The following is a 24176-nucleotide window of genomic DNA, read 5'->3' on the forward strand; positions in this document are numbered from 1 at the left end:
GACTCCCAGGGCCCCCAGGAGGGCTCCCGAGCGGCCCTCAGCGGCTGGGGTGGGTTTCTGAGTGAACCCGCCCTGCAAGCACGCAGCCTGTGGTCTACACGCACTGTCTCCGGGGGCTTCAGTTCAAGAGGAACACTTGCTTGTCAAATTCTCTCCAAACCACGATTTCTGAATTTTCTTCTTTGTTTGGCTTTTCAGGCAAGGGAAGCGATTTTTTCCTCACATCCGGCAATGACTTCAAATAAGAGGAAAAGAAGGCCCGCAGAGGTTTCACACTGTGAGAGAGGGGAGGGCAAAGGTGAGAAGAGCCTCCTTTATAAAATCCTAAAGTAGGAGCCCCGGCATTCAGGACAGCTCTGGGCCACCCCATTCATCCTTCGGGCATTTACTGGGGCATGGGGGCCAGTGGGAACAGCCGACACCCCGCCTGGGCTCCGGCTGAGCTTCCACCTGGAGGGATAAGAGGAGACACACCAAATCCACAGATTTACAACCAGTTCCAGTTGTAATAAGTACTATGACTCATTTATGTTTGTGGGGACCTTAAGGCGTTTTGTAAAGCTGGGTTGAGCATCTGCCAAGATCAGCTTTATTCTGACTGCGATTTCCAACATGCCTAAGAGCCTTCACCGACGCGCCCACAATCTGCCAGCCCTGAGTGGGGCATCTGGAAGTCGGGGCCTGGGGTGGACGTCAGCCCCTCCCTGATGTCAGGACCGAGCTCCCTGCGCGCCCACCCTGTGTGGACAGGGTGGAGCTGCCTTCTGAGGACACCCTCAATGCCATTATCGAGCACTTCAGTGTGACGTGGAGCTTGTTTCCAAAGACAGAATGTAGCAGTGATATTTGCAAAAATATTAAAATATCTATAAAAACATTAACATCATTTGACACTAAGAAGTTGTCTAGATACTTTTAACACTAAACAAACATCTGGCAGTGGTTCAGGCCGCTCTGCCTAGGGCAGTGCTGTGCCCCAGGCCTGGAATGGGCCACCTCATCAGCAGAGCCGGGCCCCCAAGCACTCAGAGCATCTCCCAACAAGCTCAATGGCCTCTGTGGTTACCCTGAATTCCAGCTTTATCTTTTTTGCTTTCACTCATTTATCTATTTTTGAGACAGGATCTTGCTCTGTTGCCCAGGCTGGAGTGCAGTGGTGCAATCTCAGCTCACTGCAGCCTCAGCCTCCTGGGCTCAAATGATCCTCCCACCTCAGCCCCCTGAGCAGCTGTGACCACAGGCACACTCCACCATACCCGACTAATGTTTTATTTTTCACAGGCTGGAGTCTCACTATCAACCTGGGCTGGTCTCAGCCTCCTGGGCTCAGGTAATCCTCTCATCTCAGCCTCTGAAAGTGCTGGGATTACAGGTGTGAGCCTGGCCTCTTTTTCAAAAGGACAGAAAAATACCTAAGAAGCTGCAGTGTTTGGGGCTTCTGTAAGGCGCCCTCTATGCCCCAGTCGATCTTTGAGGAGGCTAAACTGGAAGCTCCAAGAGACAGGAAACATGTCCTGTCTTCTCACTGCTGTCCCTCTGCACCTAGGAGCCCAGCGTGGTGAGTCACCAAGAGCCGCAGAGTCAACTGTGGCTAAACCAGCACATGCTGGAAGGCTGCAGGTGCTGCGGCTTCAGGCCAGGGGAAGGGGCCACCCAGTGTGGCGCAGGCTGGCCTCACGCTGTCCTTCTCCCCAAGGTGAGGAGGAGGCCGGGGCCCCTCCAGCCTCAGGACGTTACTTAATTTTCTCAACCATTTTTCGTTTTCTTTTTTTTTTTCGAGACGGAGTCTGGCTCTGTTGCCCAGGCTGGACTGCGGTGGCAGGATCTCAGCTCACTGCAGCCTTGACCTCTGAGGCTCAAGCGATCCTCCCACCTCAGCCTCCTGAGTAGCTGGGACTACAGTGGCACACCACCAGGCCCGGCTAGTCTTTTTTTTAGTATAGACGGGGTCTTACTATGTTGCCCAGGCTGGTCTTGAACTCCTAGACTCCAATGATTCACCTGTGCCCAGCCTCATTGATCTCACTGTTCTTTTTCTAACCTGATTCAAGTTGTTTACTTTTTCATTGGGCTTATCTGAGGGGCACACGGGCACTCCACGCAGAGGTGAAGGGCTTATCCGAAGGGCACACGGGCACTCTGCGCAGAGGTGAAGGGCTTATCTGAGGGGCACACGGGCACTCCGTGCAGAGGTGAAGGGCTTATCAGAGGGGCACACGGGCACTCCGCACAGAGGTGAAGGGCTTATCTGAGGGGCACACGGGCACTCTGTGCAGAGGTGAAGGGCTTATCCGAGGGGCACACGGGAACTCTGCGCAGAGGCAAAGGGTTTATCCGAAGGGCACACGGGCACTCTGCGCAGAGGCGAAGGGCTTGCCAAGGTTCTGCGGTTCTTAGAGAAAGAGCAGAACCTGAGGGGCAGGACCTGGCGCCCACCCCGACTTCTCATTCTGCAGAGGCGGGCACGTGGGCTCGCCTGCAGCCCCAGACACAGACCAAACTGCATCCCAAGAGTCCACCCAGAGCAGGATTTGAGGAGCATCTGCTGCTCCCGAAGCCCCGGCCCAGCAGCCCTCATGCATGTGCTGGTTTAGCCAGTTTCCTCTGCGGCTCTTGGTAAGTCACCACGCCAGGCTCCTCCTAGGTGCAGGGACACAGCAGTGAGAAAACAGAAATCCACGAAAACACAGCACAGATCAGCAACACCCAAGGGCTGAGAGTCAGGGCCCAAATCTGCCCAGGGAAGTGGGGCAGAGGGGCCAGGGCTCCCTGGATCTCACACCAGACTTGCACTGTCTACTCGGAACCTCTGTCCAGTAACTCCTCACGGCACGGGGTTCCCACATCCCACCCGGGCACTCACACGTTAATCAATCCATGCGACCCATTTGGGTAGATCAGGTAACACGAAGGGACTGAAGAAACACCAAGTTTCTCCAGAAAAGCTTTGTCCCCGTCCAGCACTCGGGTCACCACGATGCTTTCATATGGGATGAGGTCTAAGATCACCTGGGGGATGAGAACACAATGACACTTCCACAGGGACTGGCAGTTTCCCAGAAAACACGACGTGCAGATACACGGCCTTGCAGGGAACCTTTCACAGAAGGGCACGAAGTCTGTCCCCCTGCAGGCAAGACCCTCACTCAAATCTTCATTCTCATCGCACTTTAAGGCAACTGATGGCACACACGCCATGAGCAGAAACCACGGTCTTATTCGGCAATTTTACAAACCCATCAAAGAAAACACTTATCCACGAATTTGCACTTGACTTTCTAAAACCAGTGCACCCCCCACAACACTGATACTGGTCAAGTGAGTCCCTGCACACGGGAGCCACACCCCACGGCCTCGCACTCCTGTCCCGCGTGTGGAAGCTTCGTGGCCAGTGCAGCAGGCCTCACGCTGCCGCTCCTCCCCAGTCACCCTGCTCCTGTCTGGTTCTGCTCAGGCTGAAGGGGCGGCAACAGGGTCTCGGTGGCAGAGAGACCACAGAGTGGCATCTCAGGATTTCGGAAGAAACCCCGTGTGCGCCACCACATCGGGCGTACGTACGTCTTTCCTTCTCTTAACAGAGCAACAAAACCAGCTGCTCCTCACACCAAGAGCCCTGGCTAAAGGTGTGAACCGGGCGCCCCCTGCATGGCCATGCCTCTCCGGAGCTGGGTGTGTCTGTGAAGAGCTGATCACTACTCTGGGACCACACTGGTCTCTGGTCTGGGCCATGCCGTGACTCAGTGCTGAAGAGCACTCCTCCTGCACGAGTGGAGCCTGGCTTCCCCGAACGCACCAGCATGCCAGGGAGGTAGGGGAGCGTGCCCAGCACCAAGACGGGCCCACACCCACCTCTTCTCAGGGGAACACCTGCCTCTGGTCTGTGTGTGTGGAGGCCCCGCCCGAGACAGCAAGGGCACGAGGGGCCTTGGGACAGGGGTGAGGGGTGTGGGAGAGCCACACACCGCTAGCGGTTCCTCAGCCCTCCACAGAGAATCCTGGCCAACCATGTGGAGGCAGCCTGGCGTCACCATCAAACCTGGAGGGGGCGGTGCTGGGGTGCCAGGAGGGCAGCAAGAGCATGAAGCAAGATGGTCACAGTGCAGGTGTCTGCAGCTTCCTTCCCAAGTGCGTCTCCAAAAGCCCTCGCAGGGGCAAAGCTGTTTCCTACGTTCACCGCAAGGCCCCCCCCCAGTGGACAGAAAAACAGTCGCCTATCAAGTTGCAAGGAGAAGGAGGAGAAGCTCAGGGTGAGTGCTGGGCGAATGCGTGTGCGGTGAAGCGTTTCTCTCGTCTCCAGGAAGACTGTCAGCAATAATGACTCTCCGTGAGCTGCCCCTGCACCTGGTCCCTGGACCTTATTTAGACTTGGCCAAAAGCAAGGCTTCAGAACTGTACGTGTGAAATCAAAGTATGACAATGATAGAAACGATGTTTTACAGAAGCTTGGATTTGGCAAAAATGTTGAGAGTTCAGAATATGGCAATGAAAAAAATCTTAGTAATAATGCATACGAAATACAGAATGACCTCAAGGTAAGCTGGGCGTGTCATAAAAATGAGCTCTTCTGCAAAGCCCTCTCTTAGTTTCAAACCTAGGGTTAGGCCACCTTCTGAACCCCTCCCACCGCCAAGCTCATTCATCCTAACAGTCTTCTGCAGACACCAGTGACTTTGCTGAGTAACATTAACTAAGCTTCTGATAATGAACAAGACCTAAAGCCACGGACAGGACACGAGATGCCGACGCAGTGACCGGCACCTGCAAATCTCATCACAGATCCACCTGCCAACCCCAATCACACCACGTGTGACACCCGGAGCCCACGCAGAGGCCATACCTCCCGTCCAAGGTAGGAGCTGTTGCTTTCAAAGACAATAGCCACGTAATGGCTGCCACGGTTGTCAAGAAGGGAAAGAACATCACTGGGCCTTTCAAGAGAAAAAAAAGAGGCTTTTAGTGCTGTCAACAGCAGTGAGTTGGCCACCACATCCCAGTGGCCACATCACTTAATAGAAACCTATTATGTTTCTTGCACAGTTCAACATGGATCTAACGGCCGCCTTCTTCATGGAGCTACTCACTGAATGGGGTCCAGGGGAGGGCAGGCAGGGGGCCGGCTTCCTTCCGTGTGGTTCTGCAGGAAGTCAATCATCGTCTGTCTGACTGTTCGCAGCTCTCGGTCAGGTCCTGCCGGAGGCACACCAGGGTCAGAGCTATGTGTGCAGCTGTCCTTGCGGGGCAGGCATACACCCACGGACAGCAGCCCCGTCCCAGCCTGGGACCCAAAGACAGCAGGGTGCAGGTGGCAGCATATGCAATCCCAGTGGGTATGCCCAATGCCACCCACAGGTGTGGTACAGACAGCGCTGGATTCACACAACTGGAGACCACATGGCAATGAGACAAGCATGGGTGAGCCACAGGGACAGGCAACAAAGGCAGATGGCTAGACACGGCGCTGCGAGGAGCAGGCCAGGCAGCTCCACCGTGTCACTCACAGGCAGAGCCCCCCAGGGTGCGGCCTGCGGGGTCTGATCACACTCTGGGCGATGCTCGCCTGGGTGAGATCGTTTGTAAAAATTCATCGGGTGGGTACATGTGATCTGTGCACATCTCCAAATACGTTTACAATAAAAAATTTACTCTGAAACAGTTTTTACTACAATATTTGCCAAGCAAGGCAAAGCACAAAACGAAAATTTCTCTTTGAAGCTATTAATGTCTGAACTCTTAAGGGAAAGCAGGCAGGAAGGTCAGCAGAGGCAAAGGTGCTGACCCGGGGCTGGGAGCTCTCCAGGCTCTGGGACCGTGTGTCTTTAGCAGGTTTATGAGGGGAATCTCAGGGACTAAAATACAATGCTTATGTCCTTACCTTTAAAATTTTCTCCAGTTGTAAACTCCTTTGTAAATGCTTTAAAATACTAAGAGGAAAAACACAAAACAAGTAAGAGGCAGCCTTGCGTGGGCATCTGCATGTGTTTAAGCAACAAAACGCCCATCACCTTAGAGGGAGCTTTACTCAATTTCCTTCGGACAGTTTTCATAAATTGATGACAAACCACACGCTTCTCCGTGTCTCTGTGCATATTAGTGTTTCCTGTCAGATTTATGAAGGGGCTAAGGTTAGCTCCAATCAGCATTCCCATCATTTACATTTTCTGACCCAACACGGCTAGAAGCAAGACAGTTCAATTGGGCTGGAATCATAAAAGACACCGCTCTCCAGGACTTGGTAGTGAGCGTGTGTCTTAATGGTTAGCTGTAACGTTAGCTGCAACAACACAGAGGATGTGCAGGAGGAGGAGACACCACGCAGTATCTCTGAGTGGATGACAAGGTTCTTATGTTAATATTAAAAACTTTCTTCATCAAAGGGTACATTAAAGACAGTGACGAGACAAGGTTACAAGATGGCAGAGATGAGGTCGGTAAGAAAAGCACTGTCCAGCTAAGAGGGAAACGTGCAGACAACAGGAAGACCCTTCACCCGTGACATCCACGGCCCACAAAGCCAGATGTGCTGGCACCGTAGCCGCCAGGGAAATGCAAACGAAGCTGCCAGTGCTTCCTGCTGCACTGCTCCCTGGGCGAGCACAAAACTGCCTGACGCTGCTGGCCCTGCAGGTCTGTTGTGCACAGACCTGGTTCGTGGTCCAGTGGCTTCTCGTCCAGCCTCAGCTCTCCCCATGCCCGGGAATGCGCACAGCAGCGCTGTTCAAAGCCATCAAAGCCTGGAAGAGCCTGCACGCCTGGCAATGGGGGGTTCTGGTTCTCAGAGTGACATCACTGGACAATCCCATCCAATGAGCATCACAGTGGATCTAGGCAATGTCCCATTAAGTAACAGAAAGAGGGCCCGAAAGTTTACGTACAGCACAGTGTGACCTGTATCTGAAGCTAAAACAAAACAAAACAGGAAGCCATCCTGACATAATCACACGCAGGGGCAGGCAAGCAAGCGTGCGACACAGGCCCTGAGAGGCCCTGGGGCGGGGCTGACACTGGTGCTGCCCAGCGTGGCACCTGTTGGGGCAGGACCACAGGTGCTGCCAGCACAGTGAAAACAACAGCCCCCAAAACACAAGGGAAGCTACCATGACGTGACACCACACCACACAGCACGGCACCAGGGCTGACAAGGATGGAGTCACAAAGCTTCCCGGGAAGTGGACCCAAGGCGCCCACGTTTCTGGAGATGTCCATGTCAAGGCGTGCAGGAGGCAGCGGCACCCACGTGTACACACATGCTATGCACGGGCCTGCAACAGGGTCGCAGGTACCTCTGCCCTCTAGTGGGAGCAATGGGCACAGCCTTGTCTGCAGGGCTGACCTTGACTCTGAAGGCAGAGGCCCTGTGCGTGTGCATGCGTGCGTGCGAGTGCATATGAGTGTGCGTGTGTGTGCATGAGTGTGCATGTGTGAGTGAGCATGTGTGTGTGTTCCACTGAGGGGAGCCCCGTGGTACACGGACCACACGTGTGGCTTCAGGCCTGGCGTCCTTGCGCCCTCTGGCCGTGCAGGCTGCAGGGGGTCTTTTCGCACATCCCCTCCATGTGACCGGGGCTGTGTGAGCATGGACAGTCCCGCAAACACTTCCACAGCACAACAGGGTGGAACAAGAGCTGCCCCCAGCAAACATCAGCTCCTACAATTCCTATGAAGTTTCAAGGAGAGAGCCAGAGAAGCCAAAAACACAGGCACTATGATGAGGCGAATTTCAACAGACAAGCAGCCGCGTGATACTCACCCGGAAGGTGGGGTAGAAGTGGATGTCGTAGTCATGACACACGGCCTGGTTCTTCTCTTCCATGCAGTCCAGAGCTGCGACGCGGATGGCACTGGCCCAGTCTGAAAAGCAGGAGCATGACCTTCAGTGTGGTGAGCACTGGACTCCCGGGAAGCCCAGGACCCAGCAGTCCCCACTCCGGGCTGCAGCCACCTGAGAGACCAGCCCACCTGCCCCCTCTAGGTCATCAGTTAGGCCCTCACCACACAGAGCGTCTATGTGGAGCTAGGAAAGAGAACTTCCACCAACAGCACGATGCCTCTCCTACCACAGATGGTCACAGAACAAGCGGATTTGTGCTGAACTTGCACATCACGGAGCAGGGACAAGGCTGTGGCCCCCTAATTAAATGACACCCTGATGGATGAAAGCACTGGTAACAGAAGCGGCTGTCAGCCGCCAGCACTTAGTCAGGACAGCAATCAAGTATGTGCAGATCAGTCAGATACGGTCCAGGCTGTTTGGCAAAACCATTCCCATGTTCTCACTCCAGCGAGTACTGGCAGCATGTGAGCAGGGTCTTTCAAGGCAAGGACGCGTGCACAGACACATGTGAAGTGGTTTCCAACACCATCCCAGACACTGCCCGCAAACCCTGGAACGCCTATGCCATTTTGGGGAGGCTAAAAGGAGCCATACGTTTTTTTGTTCCTATCTCTAAAATTTTTGCTATGGAAAATTTCTAACGTGCAAATAAAATAGAGATAAAAAAGTAACAAATCCCACACATTCTACCTCTTGGATCAATAATTATCAGCTCAAGGTGAATCCTGTTTTGCCAAAGTCTCCACCCACTTCCAGAACTGTCCCACAACAAATCTCAGCCCGTCATTTCCACACAAAATCCACCAGGCTTTGCCTCTGAAAGATGAAGGCTCTCCACTGGGCATGGTGGCTCACGCCTGGAATCCCAGCACTTTGGGAGGCCGAGGTGCGCAGATTGTTTAAGCTCAGGAGTTTGAGACCAGCCTGGGCAACATGGTAAAATCCTGTCTCTAAAAAAAAAAATATACAAAAAATTAGCTGGGCGTTGGTGGCGCACACGTGCGGTCCCAGCTACTCGAGAGGCTGAGGTGGGAGGACCGCTTGAGCCCGGAAGGCAGAGGCTGCAGTAAGCCGGCAACAGGCGGAGGCTCCATCTTAAAAAAAAAAAAAAAAAGTCCCTATTTGTTCGTTGTTTAAAGTTTGTTTGAATCAAGATCCCAGCGAGGCTTGTTGGTTGCTGCTGGTGGGTCCTGGCACTTTCCTTCTCTGGGTTTGACCAAGAGCACCCCGGACTCCTGGCTTTTCTGTAACAGGGCACTCAGATCTAGATTCTTGTCTAATTTGTTTGGTGAGATTACTTTGTAGGTAGTGGAACATGCTTCCACCCAGAGGCAAGCGACGCCTCTCTCCTTAGTGATCACGACCTAAATGCATTAATACACTAGGGCTGCAGCGAAATGGTGACGTGTCATCTCTCACCGTTTGCTCATGATGAGCTGGGACAATTCTGTAAAGAGAGACCTGCCCTCACTGCAACCCAGAGGAATGACTCACATGAGGAAGGGGAGTGCCCGGCTCGTGCTTCAGTCACCAGTATCAAAGTCATGGTTTCCGAAGCTGACCAGTGAGGTTTTCTTTTTAAAAGATTCGTGTTCTTTCTCTGGGATGTAAAAATTGCACTGCCAACAATTCACAAAATGTTTCCTGGCTCCTCACCCTGTAGGGGTCCTTCCAGGCCCTGAGACTTTGAGGGGACAGCCTAAAGGGGCACCAATGGGTCAAGGGATGGGCGCTGGCTATCCTGGAGCCTGGAGGCCTTGCCAGAGTCAGCAGTGTGGCAGGACACGCCGCGCCGTGGGAGAGGCAGGTGCAGAGGCGAGACCCAGGCGCCCAGCAAACGGACCTGCCTGGAGGAATGGAGCCAGCCACGTGGGGCGCTGCTCTGACACAGCCTTGTGACCGGAAGCCCAGTGATTTCTGAACGGGAGGGAACGTTATGGCTGCCTGTCACTGAGATACTGATGAAGCTCTTTGTTGCCTTGTATTCTGATTCTGACCACTTGTCTAAATCAATGATTCGACTATAAATCGTGTAAAAAGAGTAAGAAGTCTTTTCTGAGAGCAAGCTATGATCTCAAACTTCAGAGGCCCTGTTAAAAGCATGCCTGGAAGAGACGGAACATATCACCAGACTCTGTACAAATATGAAGGCTTGTGTGTGTTAGCGGTTCAGATTGCTATTTTTCTACGTAATATACACAGCTTTGTTTAACATACTGGCCTTTTCTCTCTGTAATTTAAAAACAAAAAAGAAAGAAACCTCTTTCAGAAACAATAACCAAATACCATTCCCGCTTACACTGGCTACGTGAAACCAATTCATGTTTTTTTTTTTGAGACAGAGTCTCGCTCTTTCACCCAGGCTGGAGTGCAGTGGCGTGATCTCTGCTCACTGCAGGCTCCGTCCCCCGGGGTTCACGCCGTTCTCCTGCCTCAGCCTCCCGCGTAGCTGGGACTACAGGCGCCCACCACCTCGCCCGGCTAATTTTTTTGTATTTTTTAGTAGAGACGGGGTTTCATCGTGTTAGCAAGGATGGTCTCGATCTCCTGACCTCGTGATCCGCCCGCCTCAGCCTCCCAAAGTGCTGGGATTACAGGCGTGAGCCACCGCGCCCGGCCCCAATTCATGTTTTGAGGCCACTTTCAGTGGATGAGGGAGAAGCCACAGGAGCTCTCTGCATCCCCGGCCACACCTTCCCCATGGAACTGAGGAAGTATGGTTCGTGCTGTCACCCAGTCAGCGCAGCAGATGGCAGGGGACGCGGAAACAGAAGGTGCTCCCAGCAGCCCCGCCGTGGGCAGCTCACGGGCAGACCCCTCCACAGCCCCGGCCCCACAGCCCCGGCCCCACAGCCCCGGCCCCACAGTCCCGGCCCCTCAGCCCCGGCCCCTCAGCCCCGGCCCCTCAGCCGTGCATCCTGGCAAAGTGTCTCATTTCTGTGGCCTTTCATCTGGCTCACAATTCCACATGGTTTCATTCTGTTTATTGGGAATTTCTATAACACATTTTTATTCCACACTTTTTTTAAGAAAAGCACCTTTGTGCCCAGAAAGAACACGTAAGAAAACAAACAGTTGCTCTGAGAGCCCAGACTGCACACCCAACACAATCACGGTCGTGTGACATGATCAAGACGGCCTACAAACAGCAAACACAAAAGACGGGAAGAAGAAAACGTTCCAAGATGTTCGCCAGGATTTGGTTTTCACGGTGGCATCTGGTCCCATCTGTGGTTTCTCAGATTTGTCTTAGGGCATGTTACTTACAAAAAGAAACACAAAGCACATCCCCGCTGAGCCAGGCACCCGCTGGCCGCACCACACCCTGTCCTCTGCTGGCCACCTCTCCTGCATTTTTCCTAGTTTCTGTCTTCCCACAGATCTTGGTACAAGGTGGCAACACAGCGCCCTGCACAGCGGCCGTGGAACTCTCCCGGCACCTCAGGTGAAGGCCGCTTGGACAGTCTGGGCCCAGGCCAGGTGGTGCTGCTCTTTTTAAATAACCCTCCTGGCTGGGCGCGGTGGCTCACACCTGTAATCCCAGCACTTTGGGAGATCGAGGCGGGCGGATCGCGAGGTCAAGGGATAGAGACCATCCTGGCCGACATGGTAAAACCCTGTCTCTACTAAAAATACAAAAATTAGCCGAGTGTGGTGGTGCGTGCCTGTAGTCCCAGCTCCTCGGGAGGCTGAGGCAAGAGAATGGCGTGAACCGGGGAGGCGGAGGCGGCAGTGAGCCAAGATAGCGCCACTGCACTCCAGCCTGGTGTCACAGCGAGACTCCGTCTCAAAAAAACCTAAAATTAAATAACTCTCCTGAATCTCAGGCAGCGCTAGAGAGAATGTGAAGAGTTCAAATGTGGCTGGTGGGAATGGCTGTCAGCCCTGCAGTAAACAACTCTGTAACACCTGGAATGCAGAATCCCAGGTGCCAAAGGGCTGAGCCCATGAGGAACAGAGGCACGATCCGATCCAGGCCTTACAACTGCTCCCTGATTCCTGTGCCCCACTCCCAACAAGCTCATCCACCACAAACACATGAGCCTCAGTAGTCGGCCTCCGTGACGGCATCCTCATCACGTCAGGCCACAAATCCACCGTCACTGGCTCTTCACAGGCTCTCTCTCTCCAATGAGGCTTCAGATTCCCAAGACCAAACGTCTGTTGGTTGTTTCTACCTGTTACTCTTCCATGATAAGCAAGTAAACATTCAAATCAAGACTTAAGTACATAATTCTAACATTCTGAACTGAGCTGGAAGGCGCCTGGGAGAGTGCCAGCCTCCAGAGGATCCGCCAGACGCAGCACTGCTCCACTCACTTGTCCTCTCCTCTCCCCTCCAGCCATGCACAGGCCTGACCTCCGTCCCACCACCCCTGGGCCTCTGCCCCGTCTCCTCCCTGGTGGAACTCTTTCCATGGATCTGTTCCTGGTTGCTTTCCCATCTGTTTCACGATTTGAACACAGGTAACACCTCAGCGAGGCCTTCCCTGACCCCCTGCCTAGGCCTAGTTTCACTGGCAGGAAAAGCCTCCTACCAGCCTTGATTCCATGGGAAGTAACTTTACACAGCCCTTTACAGTTGACAAAGCTTTCTGACCAAATTGTCTACCACGGGAGTGGCCTGGTGACAAACACAGGATCCTACAGAGGGGGAAGCTGACGCTCGCAGAGGCCGAGGAAGGCTCCAAAGTCCGTAGGTCCGCACAGCACACACCTCGAGCGTGAGGGCAAACGTCCTAACAGGCGCGCCCAACTCCGACTAGTGTGTGACCAGAATACGCCCCCATCCTACCGCGGCGAATGAAGACTCCCCGTCACGCAGGTCAGATGCTGCCGCCCAAACATGCACCCGCTACACCCTGAGACAAACACCTGTGGAGTCATCATTCCACCAGTTCCCGTACAAAGGCTCCCGCAGGCCGCAGGACACGCTGCCTCCTTCAACATGTAGAAAACCAAGGCTTTGCAAAAGCAAATTATCTTCATCTTCCCAACAGATTTCACACCGTCTCTCCACTAGACCAGAGGGCTCTGCCCTTGGAAGGCAGGGATCCGTGTCCAATCAGCCTGGCAGCCCATCCCCACACATAGGAGGACCCCGGCCAGTGCTCAGCGGGTTGCGCGAAATGATGCGGCGGAAGGGCAGTGCCCCGCACAGCCCCACACTGATCACTCCTTACCCAGCCCGCTACCATGGCCTCTGTGCAGTTTCTTCAGCCCTTAATGCTTTAGAAGCACTCAGACCCACCTTAATTCCTTTTGAGCTTCCATCAAAGGCTGTGGTGTGAATGTCACCGCCCCTACTTAGCAGATGAGGACACCGAGCTCCAAGTCCTCAGAAGCGGAGAGAGGGAGAGCGAGCCTCAGGGCCGGCACTCCGCCCTCTCCACCCCCTCCGCCTCCTCCGTGGGTCCCGTCTGCCAGGCTCTCCCAGGGAAGAGGAACCTCTGCTCTGGAACTGTCCCACCTGCTGACCCTCAGACACATAAAAAGGGAGGCAGAGGAACTACAGAAGTCCTCACTTCATGTCACTGACAGGCTCCTGGAAAGGGTGGCTTGAAGCGGAAGGACACATAACAAAACCATTTTTTTTCTCTCATCCACGTTATAAGGAAATGATGTTGACAGAAATGTCGTTATCTGAAGACCTGCTGTCTTCCTCGTGCTTCGCGTGGCAGTTTGCAGGAACTGTTGAGGCTGTGCAGTAAGCTCTTTCCGCACAGGGCAGACAGCCTCCCTCACCTCCTGTCCCCTCCTCTTCGTGACACATGGGAAGTGGTCACCTTGACCAATATGTCTTTAAACTGCGTGTGTCCACTTAAATACGCACATTTTTTTCAACAAATGTATTGGGAAATTTTTTGGAGATATGCGACAATTTGAAAAAACTTGCAGATTAGCCACATGGCCTAGAAATATCCAAAAAATTAAGAAAAGGCATGTCATGAATGCAGAGACCATATGTTGATGCTATTTTATCATTTACTACCACAAAATATATACAAATCTATTATAGAAAGTTACAATGCATCAAAACCCACACACACAAAACTTACAGACCACACACAGAACCATTCACAGTGCAGAGAAAGGTAAACCACTGTCAGGATACAGTATAAGTCGGGGCCTGGAGGCTCATGGCTGTAATCCGAGCACTTTGGGAGGCTGAGGCCGGTGGATCACTTGAGCCCAGGAGTTTAAGACCAGCTTGGGCAACATAGGGAGACCCTGTCTCTGCAAAAAATTTTAAAATTAGCCGGGCACGGTGGTCCCAGCTACTTAGCAGGTTGAGATGGGAGAACTACTTGAACTCGGCAGGTCAAGGCTGCGGTGAGCCGAGACTGCACCACTGCACTCCAGCCTGGGTAGAGTGAGACCCTGTCTCAAAAAAAAAAAAAAAAAAAAGAACATCATGGAGGAGAAAGGACAACTGCCTGAACAGGTATTTTATGCAGGCGAAAGTGCCCTATTCGGGAAACAAGTGCCACAAAGGACATGAATTAGGAAGGAAGAGGAGCGAGCACCAGCTGGGAGAGGCCGACTGCTGTTTGTGCACGTGCTGCCGGGTGTATCGGCACGACTGCCCTTAGCTATAAAGCCGCTAACCCTGAGCCTTGAACAAGAAAGACAAACAGCAGCTGCCAGTCTTTTGGTTGCAAGAGAAGGCCCGGCAATGAGAAACACTTTTCCAGAGTGGTTCCACGGATGCTTTGTCCCTGAAGCCAGGAAGTACCTTCCAGTAAGGGACTGCCTTTTACAGTGATTTGATCTTGCTGAATGCCCCTGGCCACGAAGAACTCACGAGTTCAACACCCCAGGCTTCATCAGTCTACCTGCTCCCCAAACACAAGGAGCCTTACTCTAGATCTGAGGTCCTAAGGCCCTTTAGGGCTCATTACACAGTCCTCTCAGGATGGCCCACACGGTAGCAGAGAGCCTCACAGAGGGAACATCATGACAGCTGGAAGGACTGCACCACTGAAGACACCATCGTTGTTACAGGAAGAGCCGTGAAGGCCATTGAGCCCAAACAAACTGCTGCTGGAGAAAACTGTCCACAGGCTGTGCCTGACCTCACAGGATTTATGACAGAGCCAATCAAGAAGACCATGAGAGGTTGTGGATGTGGCCAAAAGGGTAGGGGAGAAGGGTTCCATGAGACGAATCGTGGAGAAACTCAAGAGCTAACAGACACCACACCAGAGGAATGAACAGAAGGTGACGCTATGGAGCCAAGTGCCTCCTAACCAGTGCCAAACACAAACGCACCACATCACCTGGCAGAAGGCTCTCATCACTCAAGACGGCTTTTGGTTTCTTCTATGATATGGACCGTTTTCTAAACCAGGCACTAAAACTAAAGCAAACGGTGGAAGGAGGACTGGGACCACACAGAAACAGTTTAGAGAAATAAGAAGCAAAAAAGCCAGACAGAAGGCACGACATACCTCCATGAAGTGACACGGAACACGCCTGCCTCCCCTCTACTGCCTCCACCTCCTCTGCCACTGCCACCTGGGGCAGCCTGGCCAGGGCAAAGGCCTTCATGAGGCTCCACCTGGGACACTTCCTGAGCAGAAGGCCCACTTCTCTTTTGTGCGACCATCTTCTCTAGCTTGCTTTACTGTAAGAACACAGTACGGAACACATGTAACACAGAGTTTGTGTCAATCGACCGTTTGTTACCAGTAAGGCTTCCAGTCAAGGGTGGGCTATGAGCTCAGTTTTTGGAGAGTCGCAGGTTATATACACATTTTTGACTGTACAGGAGCTGGCACCCCCAGCCCCCAAGTTGTCTGAGGGTCAACTGCACACATAACGGGAGTGCTGCCCTTCTAACTGACCCCCTGGAGGGCCGCCCAGACGTCCGGCAGACGTCCCACACCTTTTCCAGCTCAGCGTTGACAACGCACCATCCTAGAGCAACGGTGGCAAATTCTTTTTGGCCTGACAGAGACACTTAGTGGAGCAAAAAAGTGACAGAGTTCACGCAGCCCCTTCAGGGCCAGCACGCTGGCACCCAGGAGCCTTCCTGGGCGTGAGGCTGCTGTCACTAAGACCTTTCCCGTGGACCTCGCATCAGCAGGCGGAGACAGAAGCAGGGGCCTGGAGGAAGCCCCGACGGCCACCCCCGGCTTGGGAGCAAGGCTGGTCTCCATGAGGCCCCCCAGCTCCACGGCGCCCGCCCCAGCCTCATCGCGCCGCACCCCAGCGACCACAGGCGAGTCTTGCTCTGTCGTGTCCCCACACATCTGGACTGTGTGACCCCCGCTCCCTTTACCAGGCTCGTTCCTGTTTGCCTTCCAGGTCTCCATCTGAATGCCACCTCATCTGGGAGTCTACCCCGCCCACGGCCCACGCTCAGCAGATCCTCCTTCCAGGTGGAGACCCAGCCAGGCAGTCCAGCTTCACATCCGGCTCTGCTGCTTACTGGGTTTTGAGAATTGGAGCAAGTTACCATCTCTTCTTGCCTCAGTTGCTCCATCTGTAAAATGGAGATGCCAAGGAAGATTTATCTCCCAAGGGCAGTGTGAGAATCGGCCAGGTCAAAGGCACAAGTGCTGGCACAGCAAACCCCCCGGAGCAGGGCCGGGACCAACATGCCCACTCGAAGACCACGCCCCCACGACGGCCACACCTGCAGGGACTGACAAGCGTCTGCTGGGGATGCGGGACCAGGGACACTGCCGGGCCCTTACGGGGACTGACAACCAAGGAAGGAGAGAAGAAGAGAAGACAATTCAGGCCGGCAGAGCAGAAGGGGAGGCCGCCGCGGGAGCACCTGGAGTCAGGGACACCGTCACACAGAAGATGAGGGGAAGCCCTGAGCGGGGCTCGGGCCGGTTCACACGAGGCTGCAGAGCTTGGTGCGAACTTTGTTCTTTGTCTCAACAGCCACTGATGTGTGTGGAGAACTCATAAACACCACGATGTCCGAGTGAAGGAAGACGGGTGGCCAGTGAGCTGAGTGGCCAGCAAGCACAGAGCGCTGGCAGCAGCCAGAGCCCTGAAGACCACCTGCTCCCCCCACCCTCGGGCTGGGTCGCACCCAGGTGACCCGTGGAGCTCTGGTGGCTACAGAGGCAGCACGGCCCAGTGGTGGCCAAGGCTGAGCCATCTCTTCTCCACATCCAAGGCCACGGACTCTGGGCACACAGAAAGGCATGGGTCTCTGTCTCAGTGCCTGCAGGCGCTTGCTCTACGAACATTTTCACCAGCGACACTCTCTGGCCTCAGCTTTGGGAGGAACAGGGCTGTGGAGAGCAGTTTCTATCATAAGCATCATGTATGGAACTTCACGGCCACCTTAGCTGGGGGAGCAGCCAGTCTCCCTCTGGGTCCAAAGTCACCAGCAGTCAGGGTCAGGGCTGGGAGAGGGGCTGCACCCCACCAAGTCAACCCGGACCTCTCCCAGTCTAGACTCTGCAAGCCACCTGCCACCCACCACCTCCACTCAGCTGTCCCAGGCGTTGTCCCAACGCTCCTGACCCTCCACCTCCTCCCCACTCCCTGCTCCGCACAGAGAGCCAGGTAGACAGCTCTCCTCCATGGGGCACCCGGAGACAGGACTGGCTGCTGCCCAAGGACAGAGGGCTGTGCGCCGGCCCCTGGGGAGATGTGCTGTGTGTGGAGATGGGGCAGATGCTAGGTGGCAATGGTGATGTTTCTCTTTCAGCCGGGCTGGATGGACACACACGGTGGAATCCGCCCTCTGAAACAGGCCGCAGCTGCCAGCTTAAATAAAGGAGACAGAAAAAACCCACCTTGCTTTCCCTCGAGTTTTGGCCAATCTGAGGCTTTCCTCATGACAGCAGGAAGAGCCAGCGCTGCAGCATCACCTGAACCACAGGCCTCCTGGCCAAATGGGTGCTGCAAAACCCAGTGTGTGCCCTGAGACTTACACGGGTGCACTCCACCTTGACACCTCTGATAAATAAAATACCCGGTGAATTCCCAGCATGAGGAGTGCACATCTGAAGCCCATCCTGGGCCGGCGACACCTGGGGCCCGTCCTGTGCCACACCTGGAGCCCGTCCTGGGCCAGCGACACCTGGGGCCCGTCCTGTGCTGGCGACACTTGGGGCCTGTCCTGTGCCGGCGACTCCTGGGGCCCGTCCTGTGCCACACCTGGAGCCCGTCCTGGGCCGGCGACACCTGGGGCCCGTCCTGTGCCAGCGACACCTGGGGCCCGTCCTGGGCCGGCGACACCTGGGGCCCGTCCTGTGCTGGCGACACCTGGGGCCCGTCCTGTGCTGGCGACACCTGGGGCCCATCCTGTGCCACACCTGGAGCCCGTCCTGTGCCGGCGACACCTGGGGCCCGTCCTGTGCCGGCGACACCTGGGGCCCGTCCTGTGCCGGCGACTCCTGGGGCCCGTCCTGTGCCGGCGACACCTGGGGCCCGTCCTGGGCCGGCGACACCTGGGGCCCGTCCTGTGCCGGCGACTCCTGGGGCCCGTCCTGTGCCACACCTGGAGCCCGTCCTGTGCCACACCTGGAGCCCGTCCTGGGCCGGCGTCACCTGGAGCGTGTCCTGGGCTGGTGTCACCTGGAGCCCGTCCTGTGCCAGTGTCCAAGTAGAATTTTTCAAAAGCTAAACACACAATTCTCGCACAAACGCAGAGTGAACGCGCGTCAACGACGTTCTTCCACTGGGACTGCTGAAGGAAATGGTGAGACCAGGCGGGAAGCACAGAGAATAGTGCTACCTGCCCCCAGGGACAGTACGCAAAGAAACTGTCCTATGGGGCAAGAAAACCACAACCTTTGGGCTTTCCTTGTCTACCAGACAGACGAGGTTGGCGAGCTCACGAGTAACCCCAGAGCCTGGGCCCTTAATGAGCAGTGAACAGCAGGGTAAACACAGAGACGTCTGTCCCCCAGGTCACAGCCCTTGGGCGAGCCTGTGCAACACCCCAACACGATGTTGAGAGGACACAAGACTCAGCTTTTTGTCCTATTTCCAGGTTTTACCTAATATTTCCTTAGCAGCCGGGCGCGGTGGCTCACGCTTGTAATCCCAGCACTTTGGGAGGCCGAGGCGGGCGGATCACGAGGTCAGGAGATCGAGACCACGGTGAAACCCTGTCTCTACTAAAAACACAAAAAAATTAGCTGGGCGTGGTGGCGGGCACCTGTAGTCCCAGCTACTCGAAGAGGCTGAGGCAGGAGAATGGCATGAACCCGGGAGGCGGAGCTTGCAGTGAGCTGAGATCACGCCACAGCACTCCAGCCTGGGTGACAGAGCAAGACTCCGTCTCAAAAAAAAAAAAAAATTTCCTTAGCAACAGGACGCAGAAAACTAGCCAGAAGGGGAAACTCACCAGCCAGGGGCCAGGAACAAGAGCTGTGCCCTGGGCAGGAGCGAAACGCACTGCTCTGCATCTCGGGTGCGTGCCCACCTCCCTGCACCCTCTCATGCTCCAAGATGACAAGACATGGCCTTCGGTAACTTTTGCCCAAACACTGTCTACATGACCCGAAACCACAATTCTGCCAGGAAGGCACAGACTTCCCCTTTGTTCCCTGAGGATCCCTCACACTTCAGGGAACCCTGAGCTGGCCTTCCAAAGACAATGCGCCCTGGGCCTCCTTCCCGCCTCGCAATCCAGGCCCTGAGCAAGCCCGGCGGGCAGCCTCCTCCCACCTGGCTGTGCCAACCCTCCCTCTGCCCCTCAGGCCCCAGCTGCCACGCGCGGCCTGGCCTCTCTCACACATCCCACTGTGCTCCGCTGGTTTCTGGCCTTCAGTTCCCCAGAGAGCAGCCAGAGATTTTTACCTAGAAAACAGGTTTCTCTGCTTAAAATCGTTCTTTGGCATTCTGTTGCTCAGGAGGAAGACAAGCACTGTTTACTCAACCTGCATCTGCCTGCTGCCGGGCCCTCAGGGACCTCGTGGTCGCCCCCTTGAGCGACCAAGGCCCTATCAGAGTCCTTTTAGCTGGGCATGGTGGTACCTGCCCATCATCCCAGCTACTCAGGACGCTGAGGCAGGAGGGTCCCTTGAGCCCAGGAGTTCAAAGCCAACCCGGACCACACGAAGAGACTGGTCTCTAAAACAAAAGGTCCCCTGGACACCGCAGTCTTGGCTGTCTCGGGTCCTCTGTGCTGGCCATGCCCCTGGCAGGGCCTTCACCTTGCAGCTCCTCTCCCAAGTCGCTGCCCTCTGACGCCTTGCTCTGCCACCCAGGGCCAGTCCAGTTTCTTTCTAATCAGTCTGTTCATTCTTCTAGGACTTACAACCTACAGGTAACTTACTTATTTTATTTTGAGACAGGTCTCACTCCGTCACCCAGGCTGGAGTACAGGAGCGTGATCACGGCTCACTGCAGCCTCAACCTCCTGGGCTCGAGTGATCTTCCCATCTCAGCCTCCCAAGTGGCTGGGGCCACAGGAGTGGGGATCTTGCTATATTGCCCAGGCTGGTCTTGAACTCCTGGGCTCAAGTGATCCGCCCACCTTCCAAAGTACCGGGATTACAGGCGGGAGCCACTGCCCCGGCCACTTCCTTGTTTTATTTGTCTTCCTGTTGACTGTCCGCTGCTCCCTCTAAAGCACAGGCTTCCTCAGGCGGGGACCTCCCTGCTTTGTTCCCTGCTGTTCCTCCAACAGATGAATTTCCAGCACAAATTCATCCCGGAGCGTGAATTCACGCAGAGCCCCTGCACACACTGCAGGGCGAGAGAAGTCCAGCTCCACCAGTCTGCAGGGGCAGCACCTTGACCTGCCTCAGTACAGCTACGCTCCCGACACCACCACCCCACTCAGGGTCGGTCCTGGTGAAGGGACATGCGGGCACCCCATGACGCCTTTGTCTGTCCTTGAAAGAATGCCAGCCCGTGTGCTCAGGGAAGGCCCAGCAGATGAGGGAGAATTTCAGTTACATAGGCCGCCCTCAGCAGCTGAACAGGCGCCAGGAGTCCCAGCAAGGACCCGGCAGATGGACGGTATTCACGGCAACACAAAAGATATGGCAGAGTCCATCTTATCAAATCAAATACAAAACACGTAAAAGGCTTAGCTTCAGGGCACTGGCCTCATTCAACGGGTACCCTCCCCTTCTCCTGCTCTGCCCACCTGTCTAGCTCTGAACCTCTAAAGCAGAATGCAAATGGCCTGCTTCCATTGGGCCTCTGGGGTTAGAGCCAGCTGAGAGGCACAGGGTGTGGGCAGGGGTGGGGGTGCCCAACCCAGCACAGCCAGGGGATTCCAAAGGGAGGCAGAAATGAGACCGCAGGCCTCATTCTCACTTCTGCTCAAGAGCCTGGCTATTTTAGGACTCCAGTCTTAAAAATAGTTGGGAAATAATTAAGCTACTATATATGGTAGACTAACATTTATTTCAAACGTGCTTGTCAAATAACTCTAATACTGAATCTAACAAGATTAACTCTGCTGCTGCTTGTCACGTTCTAATGAAAAAGTCTACAGAAGTCTAATGTACAGCCAATTATCAATTAGTTCTAGAAAATGATTACAGTAAAGATGAAATAATCTCCCAAGTTTAAATGCAACTAGAGAGCTGTGTTTAAGGGACAGAGCTCCACTGCAGCCTCTCCTTCCTGAGTCTGGGCCATGCTGGGGTCTCGAACTCTGCACACCAGTCCCTGGAAGAAGACCCTCTCTGGGTAGAGCCCCCTGTTGGCTGAGCAAAGGTCTTAGCTAAGCTCCAAATTCAAGGCACAAGTTTGGAATAACAGGCCTGGGTAGAAATGAAACCCACCTAGCAAGCAGGAGAGCCTAACACAAATCACCTAGAAGTTGCCAAGGGCTGGTCTGAGAAAACCCGGGCTCACACTATGGTCGCCTCATCTGGGAACTGAGGGCAGGGCTGGGTCCCAAGAACTCTTGATCCCCAGCATTACCCTCAATTCTGGTAAACCAAAACTACACGTTCTTCAGCCTCGAAGGGTGCTCCAAGGTGACAGCAATCCCAATGCTGCTTATCTCTTGGGAGGGAATGACAGTCCCTCAGCCCGTCCTCCGTCAGGGAAGCCCAAGCAGTGCTTACGACATGGGTCACCTGGGTCACCCCATGGCACAACGACCGGCATGACACAGCGGAGACGGTTCCCTGGACGTGGCTGTAAGGCCCTCTTAGCGAACCATCCCATCTTACTTCAACAACAAGTAAGCAGCCTGGGTCTCTCGGTGCAGTCTCAGACGCACCAACCACAGCCACTGGGGAGGCCAGCGTGGAGCCCGGCTGCTCCGATGCACCATCCTTTCTGTAAAATACTCATGTGGTCGCCACAGCGGGGCTGCATTAGGCCATTTCTGGGCCCATAAGGAGACAGGAGGCCTCCACTGCCCAACTCTTCCTCCTTCCACCCTCTCCATCCTCCCGAGTCCAGTGAGCACCCGGCGGCTCTCACCCGGCGGCTCTCACAGGTTGTCAGCCCCGCCAGATGCCCGCTGACACCTGCATGTCCCCCTCCCTCTGGCCCTTAGTGTTTCTTTTTCCAGTAAACAGATAATAAGCCTGTGGGGAACACCAAGTTCTAATTCATCTCCAAGAAGCCTGCGGCCTAGTCGAGCAGACGAGAAACCAGACCAAGTGGGACAGAGGAGCTGGCAGCAATCACAGAGTGCCCTACGCTTCCTTCAGGAGATGTTGGATGTGTCCAGCTCCCAACCCCCACCTGTCCTCTACAAAGACACAGGATGAACTCCCATGGCTCCAGGTCACCCACACCTGGACACCCATCCCGGCCTGTCACTCAGCTGCGTGACCGTGACTATCCCACGCAACCTCACGTGCTATCACCTGCAACACCAGCGTTCCCGCCCTCCTGAGGGCAGGTCTGGGAGGACTCAGCCTGTTGTGGGTGGCGGCCTGCCCTGTTTTCTCAGGCTGACCAAGTGAAGGAGATGGGAGGGAACAGGCACCAGGGCCACAGAGGGCGCACGGGGACACAGGCCCTGCCTTTAGGGTGCACCCTCTTGTCCACTCAAGACTGCAGAGGCATTTCGGAGATCTCACCGGTCAGACGGGCCGAAGTGTAGCCCCAGGCCCCGGTGCCTCATCTTCTATCACAAACCCAGCAATCACCACTGCCAGGCAGATCTTCAGGAACTCAACAAGGTTTTGTTCTGTAAAGCACTTAGAAGTGACAGGCTTAAGCCATACCTCCACAAACACTAGAATGACACTTGGTCACACCAAACAGTACACCTTTTGTTTGTTAAGCCACCTTCTTATAAGGAAAAGCATTTATTTTCCCAACCTTGAAAAAGCCAGTCAAGAGCTAAAGTTCAATCCAAATTTCTGAGGAAAACAAAGGTGCCCTGGCCTGTCCTGCTCCTTCCAGCTGCAGGCTCCTGGGAAGCAGAGCCCGCACCTAACCATCCTCTCCAGCAGCCACAGGCATGGAGAACGCAGGGCGTGGCCGGTGCCGGCCAGGGGGACCAGTGGGAGAAAGTGGCTGGACACTCTAAGTAGAAGTGGGGGCCCAAGCCATGGCCTGTGTGCCCCCAGGGGATCAGCAGGATGACCTAAGTCACAGGTGATTGATCAGGGCCACAGGTGACTGATCTGAGTCAGGTCAACAGGGACATAAGAAAACATGAAAATGTTGACAACGGGAATGACTGCATGCAGCCAGACCCCTGCACTGCCATGGGCAATGGGCACCCTATCCCTGTGGGACAGCTCCATGCAGGGATGACAGACAGGGAGCCAGGCGCCAAGCAGACAGTTCTGACCTGGCACATTTGGGCTGGGGCTGTTGAGAAGCAGGCATTTCTAACAAGTCCCCAAGTGGCTCTACTTTGAGAGTCGCAGCCTTAGAACAGCTCTGGGGACTCCTCAGTGCTGAGGGCTTTTCATCCCTTTCTACCCAGCCTCCACCTCCCACAAGCCTCATGGGCACAGCTTGGCTCTCAGGACTGTAAACCAAAAATAAAATCCTGAGTCCCCTAACTGACTGAACTGAACCCCCTCTTGGCCAAGGAGACCCCAGGGCAACCTGAGGAAACAAATTCCAGGCCCTGATGGCAAGGGAGGTCAGACACGCCTGGTTATACCACCTCCCTTTGGAGTTTAGGCAGAGCTGACCAGTGTGAATGAAACCGAGATCACAGATAGCACAGCCTCAGCAGCAACAACACCACACTCCAGCCTGACTCGGGTACAGCACCACATGACAGATAGCAAACCCTGAAGGAAATCAAAATATTTCACCCCCAAATACATTTATTTCCTTGATATATTTGAAAAGGTCCTGCAAAGCTGTCTTTTGTGAGGGAAATTTGCATCTGTAGAGAATCTCCCTTCCTTTCTAGGTCTTTCCTGGATCTAGGAGACATTTAATGAGTCTGGCAGCAACCAGGTCTGAAAAGAGA

At 54.7% G+C, this 24176-nt stretch overlaps 1 protein-coding gene across 6 annotated transcripts in view; it reads right to left on the reverse strand.

Annotated features, from left to right (window-relative positions):
• The window catches only part of QSOX2 (quiescin sulfhydryl oxidase 2), a 37939-nt gene that overhangs the window by 11278 nt on the left and 2485 nt on the right, over window positions 1-24176 (reverse strand). Inside the window, exons 1-8 of one of the 6 annotated variants that reach the window (XM_030818167.1) lie at window positions 18306-18842; window positions 17599-17808; window positions 7748-7848; window positions 5873-5921; window positions 5082-5187; window positions 4838-4928; window positions 2864-3009; window positions 141-275 (exon numbers count right to left, since the gene is read on the reverse strand). In XM_030818167.1, coding sequence (XP_030674027.1) covers window positions 141-275; window positions 2864-3009; window positions 4838-4928; window positions 5082-5187; window positions 5873-5921; window positions 7748-7848; window positions 17599-17641 — 671 coding nt within the window. In that variant the 5' untranslated portion in view covers window positions 17642-17808; window positions 18306-18842. The other 5 variants (XM_030818168.1, XM_030818170.1, XM_030818171.1 and 2 more) reach the window with 5 other exon arrangements.

This window comes from Nomascus leucogenys, chromosome 8 (assembly GCF_006542625.1).
Source record: "Nomascus leucogenys isolate Asia chromosome 8, Asia_NLE_v1, whole genome shotgun sequence".
NCBI classification, from domain to species: domain Eukaryota; kingdom Metazoa; phylum Chordata; class Mammalia; order Primates; family Hylobatidae; genus Nomascus; species Nomascus leucogenys.